The 9,019-nt window shown below is 36.4% G+C and overlaps 1 protein-coding gene across 1 annotated transcript in view; it reads right to left on the bottom strand.

Annotated features, from left to right (window-relative positions):
• Positions 1-1,222: 1,222 nt before the first annotated feature.
• calcrlb (calcitonin receptor-like b) overlaps positions 1,223-9,019 on the bottom strand; it is a 28,755-nt gene continuing 20,958 nt past the window's right edge. The window contains exons 11-13 of the mRNA XM_001920000.8: positions 8,244-8,462; positions 6,576-6,617; positions 1,223-6,486 (exon numbers count right to left, since the gene is read on the bottom strand). Of these exons, the coding sequence (XP_001920035.3) occupies positions 6,271-6,486; positions 6,576-6,617; positions 8,244-8,462 (477 nt within the window). The 3' untranslated portion in view covers positions 1,223-6,270. The remainder of the gene's footprint in view (positions 6,487-6,575; positions 6,618-8,243; positions 8,463-9,019) is intronic.

Genomic DNA, 9,019 nt, shown 5'->3' with positions numbered 1-9,019 from the left:
CACAGAGTGAAACAATCTCTAGAGGCAATGTGTGAGCAATCACATCGAGAGGTTGCTTGATTGACTGTTTAAAAGTCGGTTTCAGTCTTTGTTGTCATCTTGTCCTGCAGTGCGCTTCTTCTGAAGTCCTCCAACTAGTCTAAGGTTACAATGGGATTTATGTGTGCCCATTATACTACAGCCCAGGGGTCACCAACCTTTTGGAAACTGAAGTTATTAAATAACACATTTCTCTTAATTTACTTTTAATTATATGTTATTATTAATAATTAATAATATTCATCCATGTAAAGACATTGATCATGTTAATGATTTCTCACAGTAGTTGTCAACAAATATTTAACAAGTTAGATAAATATCAATATGCAACACTTCATTTGTCTGAAATTGTTTTTAAAGTTTTTTTAATATATAACTGAAAGTATTTTTTAAATTTACACCAATGCAAGTGTTATTTAAAAAGAATACCTATAAAAATATTAGATGCAGCTTACTCATATGTGGTGCTATGGTGAGCTATTTTTAGAACAGGCCCACTGGCAACTCATGTGAACCTGGCGGGCTACCTGGTGCCCATGGGCACCATGTTGGCGATTCCTGCTACAAACTATCATCATGTTATCATGTATCCATTGGTCTTAGCATATTCATAATTGCTCTTAGCAATTTTAGGATTTAAAAACGTTCCCCTCAAGTTATATCACATTTTTTTTCTATGAACATTCAAAACATTTTAAGTAATGGAATAAGGTTATTTTTTGTTAAGAATGTTAATCAAACATTTTTAAAAATATGTTTCAGTTTAGTGATGTTCTCAGAACATGAAAAGTTATTAGAACATTCTATTCAGATTATATTATTGTTCTAAAACATTTTTTATTGTTCCCAGTGAGCAATAAAACAATTAGAATGTTCAAAAACAGTTTTGTAGACTTTGTATAAATGCTATTTTTGTATTTGATAACCATCTTCAAAGAATTTTCAAAACATTTCAGTCTCATGTTCATATTAATGTTCTAAGAATATTCTAGAAACATTATTTTAATACCATTGTGTGCTAACATTTACACAACTTTTAAGGGAAGTCACTAAATGTTCTTAGAATGTTCCCTGTTAGCTGGGGAAAAGTTGATGTCATTGAAAAAAGCTATTGTCATGATTTATAATTGATCTATATACACAAAGTACATCACCCCACACAGACATGCATACGACACAGATGCATTTTTAGCTTCAAAATATAAATGTTTATTTATCCAGCATGTGCACAAAAATGTTTTAAGAAACACAACAGTGAGAAACAAAAAGGCTAAACCGCATCTGTATGTTCCAGACATAGAGACACATGGAGACCTCATCTCTGTTCATAGATCAGCAGATCTCCAAAAACTGTAAACCCACATGCGCTAATGTAGCTTGCCCTTGAACAGCAAGACTTCCTTTACACCAGATTTATATGAACTACAGATAAATTAGTTTAAAACGATTAGAATCAAAAGTGAAAAAGACAAACCCGCAGAAAAGACCATCTTAGTAATTTACACACAAATCTGCTTCATCCTAATTAATCCAAGATCTGCAGGATAATGTACATCGACAGTATCTGTTCTGGCTTCTTTAATTAAAGTATATGTAAATAATACACATAGAAAACTCAGTACTCCTAAAAGACAATAAAAACATTTGCATACATAGAATATATTGTCATCATTGCCCTGTATGTGGGTTAAAGTTTCATATCCAATTTATCACCAGTGTTGGGTAAAGTTATTCTTAAACGTAATATATTACAATCTTCAGCCTATCCTAATCTTTAAAGGGTCATGACACCCCCCACTTTCGCTTCTGGTCTACCACAGAATTTTTTTAAAAGATGCATCATAATGGGCGTGGAGCTCGGCGAGCAAAGGGCTGGAGTGGGCGTGGCCAGCAGGGGAGAAGGAGGGGAGCGAACAACTGTTGTCAGTTAGCTCACAAAATGAGACACAAACCGTGAGACGCATGATCTTATAGTTTACAAAGTTAAAATGCAAAGAAATAAACAGTAATTTAATGCCCTGCTCCATTTGTTTTTCCTAATTTCATATACACACAACCACAATTTATATCATTATAAAGATAATAGAGTTCATATAAACACGATAAATGAGGACTTTTCCCTCAATCCCCGTGTCTGAATCATAGGTCTGAATGCAGACTCAGTGCAGCAGGTCTCTTGCCCTGTCTATTTTAACCATTAGCCCTGTTGGTAATCTGGAGGATTTAGGCAAACACAGCAGCTTGGCGATGTGTCTAAATGAGAACGAACTCCTGATAAAAGACGTTTGCCATTCTCCAGTTCTCGTACTACTCTCCGGACAAAAATGCTTGCATACAGCTTTGCTGTATCGGCCCTGACAGTATCGCGGGAAAAAACATGCAACAAACCGCGTGGATCATAGAAACATAGACATACGAGCCTTCATGAACAGCTAAATACTGTGTGCCGTGGGTCGGTGTCTCACAGCTTGGGCTTTCCACTGGCAGGTCTGTCTTGCCTTCGGGAAGCATGTGCAGTCATGAATAATTAAGAAGCAGGCTCTTCTCATAGCATAAGACAACTCGGCTATGAATAATAATGAGAAACCGACATGTCATCTTTGCACTTGCAGTTCTGCGCCCCGGAAAAACCCGGAAAAGCTGAATTTAAACCCGGAAGCTGAAATTAGCGGACAAAATGATGCAGTTTTTCCCACAATTAAAGCTAACAGGTGCTAACATTTTCTTAACTGATGCTCAACACACAAATCTGTTAAAATCTCAAAAAAGTACTCTAGGGTTTCGTGAACCTTTAAAGGGGACCTTTAATGCCCCTTTTTACTAGTGGTGGCCAAAGTGAGGCTTCGTGAAACACTGAAACAGTCGAAGAAATATGTGTCGAGGCTTCGAAACCCCTCTCTATAGTGACATCTAGTGGTCATTTTTTTAAGTATTGTTCTTAAAGAACTTCCACAAAGAACATGCTATGCGAATAGCAGTTATACCACAATTATACCACACGTTGTTTCGACCAGACATCAAGTTATTTAGTCGAAGGGTTTGTAGGGTTGCACAGTTTACCAGTACTATGATAGTATCGCGATGCTATGGCTACAAAATACTGGCGGTGCCACTGTAGTTTGTTAACGGTAGGATCGTCATTAATGTCTATCTGAAATGTGGAAAATTTACTAAAATGGCCACACATTTGTGCAAAAATAGACCATTTTATTTTAATAGTATGTGGAGCCCCAAGGTTGCACGTTTTCTGAAGTTCCAAACACACAAGAGTCGGTTGATTTCTGTTCCTGTCAATATGATTTAGTAGCTACAACAACCACAGCAATCTCTTAAAAAAACGCACACAAAGTGAAATTTTGAATTACTCTGGATTGTTACCTTGATAAGACAAAAAAAAAAAAAAAAAAGAATTGATGAAAAACCCAAAATAGCAATAGGAAACATTGAAACAATTTTTGAATACTTCATATAACCTGCTGGAAAAATGCTCTTATACCAGATTTCATCTGGTATAATTTGTATCTTTATTTTAATCTATTTTTTGTTGGTCAGTTATCTAGAAAATAAATAAAAAGAATGAATACATTTTTGGTGAAGTGACATGCAAATAATACTTTAATTAATAATAGGGAAATATTAATTAACTTCAAGAAGGCCTATTATAACATGTAAATTATAGTATTCCTGACAACTATCTTTATAATTTGAGTTATGAATTACAGTATCGCAATCCTACTCGGTATTGTGATACCTCAGTTAGTATAGTATTGTAAGATGAATTAATGGTATCGCAACAACCCTAGTGATTAGTGTTCTTGACTGGCATGCAGATGTATTGGGTTTGAATCTAGGATGAAGCAATTCTAAACATTTATAATTGGTTATTTTATTGCTCCGTTTCTGTGTGTCTTGTTTTAACATGTCATATTTATAAGTGATTGTAAATAATTATGTTGTTTAATCTAAGTCATAATTTGAGATTCAAGGTCAATAGCAGTACAGTTGCATTATGTACACGTACTGTTCACTAGACCAGGGGTTCCCAAACTTTTTAGGCCACAACCCCCAATATAACAATGCCAATCACTCACGACCCCCAATATCCTCTGAGGTGCTTATAAATGCACACACACCAATAGACCCAAGTCTATTCTTCATTTAATTTTTTTTATGTATGCGAGTGCTGTAAATGAGCCAAAAAGTTTACCTGGTGTTATAAAATCAATCTGCTGCATCTGGCGCTATTGCTGTGACTTTAATACAATGTAATTACTCCAGGGATCGCAATCCAATAGAACTAGTAACTATAAGCTACTATAGTAACTATGCAGTATATATAACTATAAACGACTATTTTCCTCTTCAGTAGGTTATGGATAAAATATGATAATTCTTATGGTTTAATACAAATCAATATATTTTTTGGAAATCACCAGGTGACCCCCCTTCATTGTCCCGCGACCCCTCGGGGGTCCCGACCCCCACTTTGAGAACCACAGCACTAGACCACGGGAGACTGTTGTTTTGTTTTCGGCCCAGCACTCTGAATGCTTGTGTGGTTACCGCGCCATGAATCGCTTTAGTCACATGAACTGGGTGTTTCGAAACACGTGATTCAGGATCTCGACATAGTGTCAAAACGCCAGTTTTGCGTCATCCATCTCTACTTTTTTACAAGATTTAAAATAGGTCTTAGAGTGTGTGTGTGAAATTTCAGCTAATACCCCATAAATAATTTTTAAAACTATTTGAAACTGCACCTTTTAGGCTTCTATACAAATTGCGTTGTTTTGGTGACTGTCGCTTTAAACTCAAATGAGATTGTGCTGATTTCAAAAGAAGGCGGAGCTATAGACTCTTATGCAACAGCATAGTGGCACATTCAAAACATGACTAATGTTATTTCAATGAAAAACTGAAAATCTCAAAGCAACTCAAAAGACAGAGTAGTCTATGACAGTGTTTCCCAACCCTGTTCCCAGAGGCACACCAACAGTCCATATTTTGGATTAGGTAGAGCTTGAAAATGTGTACTGTTGGTGTGCCTTCAGGAACAGGGTTGGGAAACACTGGTCTATGAAGACTACGGTGTTCATTTGTGCATCCTAAAGTATACATGTGTCAAACTGAGTTCCTGGAGGGCCACAGCTCTGCATAGTTTAGTTCCAACCCCGATTAAAAACACCTGATCAAACTAATTGAGTCCTTCAGGCTTGTTTGAAACCTAGAGGTATGTGTGTTGGGGCAGAGTTGGAACTATGCAGAGCTGCGGCTCTTTAGGAACTGAGTTTGACACCCCTGCTAAAGTACAACATTTGTAAAGCCTCTAAGTCGCTAACATTATCTTTACTAATGGGCCGCTGCTTCTCACTCAGGGCTGTCTATGCTTATAAGGGAGAGGTTGTAACTAATGTGTGGGGCATTCCCCCTCTGATGACCCGTACAATGGGGGAATGTAAATTAAAGTGTTTCTGCAGGCTGTTTTTATCAAGTGTGATTTTTTAACCTTAAGATGCTTGCTATATTCACACAATGCTGCCATACATCTGTCTTTAAACCCATTATAAAAGTGATTCTTGCAAAGTAGGCCTCTTTTATAAACAAACAAGCCAAAAAATAGGCAAAAAATAACAACACACACTTGCAAATTTAGTTACGCAACACACATTTAGTGAATCTAGATTGTAATATATGACTTTTAAAAAAAACTTTACCCAATCCTGCACAAAATTGCTGACACAATGGAAAAAAGAGCAGGACAAATGTCATCAGTATGTTCTGAAATCACATCCTGAAGATTTAGTGTTTTACGATGTGTTTTCCTTTCTTCCTCGACAGGTTTTTTGACCCAAAATAATCCAAAGATCCATGATTCTGGAATCCATCAACCAATGGCTCAGCCCTCATCAACAAAACACAGTGCCACAAAGAAAAAAAGCTTCATTTAGGTATGATCCACAGTTCATAGTTTACCCAAGAGGAAAGGTAAAATCCAACTTCACCTCCTTCCAATCAAAGACTGATAATCAGTGATGTTCTCCGCAGAGTTCAATTCCATCAATGTAATATTCCATAGAAAATACAGTATCATCCATAAACTGAGGCCTGTAGTCAAAAGTAAAGACGTCTTGTCATCTTAGGTCCAGATGTTTGCCTCGTAGACCTCTATACACACACACACATATTTCAGTCCTGTCCATGAGGTTTTTCTCCCTGGAGCCAAAGTGTCACTCACATGTACAGGTTGTCTGATCGGAGAATGGTGCTCTCCAGATTGTGAAAAGTCTTGCCGTTTAGACTGTCCATGTGACCGTCAATGCTGTAACATCGATGGACTTCTGTCATGGAGGACGCGGTGTAAGATGCGGATCGCAGGGCTGTGTTAGCGAATGTGCCGCCAAACTGGGTGCGGTACTGGTTCCAGTGGCGTCGTAGCACACCTTGAACCTACATAACAGGTATTGATAAGCAAATTAAACATATTATGTATCAATTCAACTTTAGTGTGTAATGAAAGGGTTTGAAAAACGGCTTACCTCGCTATTAAAAAAGCAAAATATTGTGGCAACCAAAAGGCCCTGTTGAAGAAAAATGAAGAAAGAAAAAAAAATTATTTGTAGTTTTTTTTTTATTGTAAATGAAGACTTTGAGTGCTTCTTTTACAATTATTATTATTATCAACAAAATTATGCATTATCAATTAAAATAATGCATTTAATTTTATTAAATTTATCTAGCATTCACTTTTTATATGTAAAAATGTATAAAAGGGCACCTATTTTACCATATTTCAAATGTTAAGATAAATCTTTTGTGTCTTCAGAATGTGTCTGTAAAGTTTCAGCTCAAAACACCCATCAGATTATTTATTATACCTTTCAGAATATTGGATTTTCTGCTCTGAACACAATGTAGCTGTTTCTGTTGCCTGTGCCTTTAATGCTAGTTCTCCCCGCCCTCCGTTCCCACGAGCCTGTCAGAGTGTGCCTCAATCTCTACCTCGGCTGCGTCAGATAAACAACACAGCAATAGACATGAAGGAAGCAGATCTCACGTAAAGGTTGTGAGAAATACTTCAGTAAGGACTTTCCCAATTATTATTTGTTGTTGAGTTGCAATGATGAGTCACACACAACGTCGTTACAAAGGTCACGCACACACACAGCGCGCACGTTTAACTTTGCACTGTTTTTGCATGCAAATGTCACAGGATACACGCTAATATCCATTGCTGTATGGATATCCGTTATGTACAAAATAAACCTGTTTAATGTTCACAAACCAGCATTGAAGCGTCTTCTTTTATTATTCAATTCAATTAAATTCAGCTTTATTTGTATAGTGCTTTTACAATGTAGATTGTGTCTAAGCAGCTTCACATAAATGGTCATAGTAACTGGATCAGGGTAGTTCAGTTTTTAGTGTTTAAGTTCAGTTCAGTTTAGCTCAGTTCAGTGTGGTTTGAAGTCATTACTGAGAGTCCAAACACTGAAGAGCAAATTCATCGATGAGTAGCTTTTCAGATCCTGAACCATGCAAGCCAGTGGCGACAGCGGAGAGGGAAAAAAACTTTACCAATAGGAGAGTGGGAAAAAAAAAAAATTGTGCTGATGCGCAGCTGTGGTGATAAAGATGGTAAAATCATTGTAATTCATTACAAACATACACTGTTTTAAAAACATTTTAAACTTGTAAAACTCTTTCTTGATCACATTTGATGATGACTGATGATTACAGAGAGCTGAACTGATATTTTTAATCCAAGTTGCATTGCGCACTTCCTGTCTTGTTGAAATGATTATTCGTGTTACTATGGAGACAAGTTAATAGACTGCTGTCAATCAATTCGGTGGGCGGGGAAACCAAACTTCTATGTCACATTACGGTAGGCTTCAAAATGGGAGGAATTTGGATCCTATTTAATTGTAAGGAAATTTAAAAAGAGAGACTTGTTGTGTTTCTATCACTCCAATATGACTGGACACACTATACCTACACATAGTTCTGTCCAAACAGCTTAAAAAAGATGATTTTCATCCTAGGTGCCATTTAATACATATTTTTAATGAATTAACTACATTTTAAAACTAAAATAGCTGTTACTGTCTTATTTTAACATAATATTAGTAATAAATATGCTGGAAAATTCATTTATTTATTCACTTTGGTATTGTATTGTAAATATATTGAGTTTTTTTTTTTACCTGGTAATGCATAAGTATGTTGGTTGTGTGTATGAATATCTCAGATGCGAGCCGGCCATCAGGTTTGTAGGGCAGTAGTAAATACTGAATGCCCAGCAGAGGTACCAGGATTAACGTGGCCCTGACGGCCCTCATGTACACACTGGACTCTGCCTGGTGGGTCACTTTCAGCTTGGTGATCAACACTCTCACAATGTTTAAAAGGAAGAAGAGGTTCACCTATGAACAACAAGTAGAGAAAAGAGGGAAATATGCAATACATCAGTTTCCAAAGCCAGTGCACATAAACATATTTCTACAGAAGTGCAAACCCAAATGACAATGGTGGAAAACTCAAAAAAGATGAAGGAATTTGATGGAATGTTTGGGTTTTAAATTTGAATCACATGTTAGCTCTTTTCTGTCAAGCCACATATAAAAGAGCAAAATACCGTTTGAATAAGATCAAGATGTTTGAATAAGATGAGGAATGTGCACATTTTTACATTTTTGTAAAAAAGTTCTTTTTTTTAAATAAATAATAAGAAAAGTGTACTAGGAGACAACAGTAGTGCAGACACTACATCTATGAGTACATTTAAAAGGTGATTATACTGTAAAAAAGTTTCGTTTTGTATTTCACAATTGTTTTGTGTTTATGGGACATTAATCTCTGCTCTGTCGACTCTACAGTTTTAACAAAGTGACTTTTATTGACATTTTAGTGCAACCCCAAATCAGAAAATACTGTGCCAAAAGGAAGAAGCCCTATGTTAACAGTGTCCAGAAGTGCTATC

Source organism: Danio rerio, chromosome 6, assembly GCF_049306965.1.
Source record: "Danio rerio strain Tuebingen ecotype United States chromosome 6, GRCz12tu, whole genome shotgun sequence".
Lineage (NCBI taxonomy): Eukaryota > Metazoa > Chordata > Actinopteri > Cypriniformes > Danionidae > Danio > Danio rerio.
The sequence above is the reverse complement of the archived record's forward strand: the minus strand, read 5'-3'. Positions and strand labels throughout refer to the sequence as shown.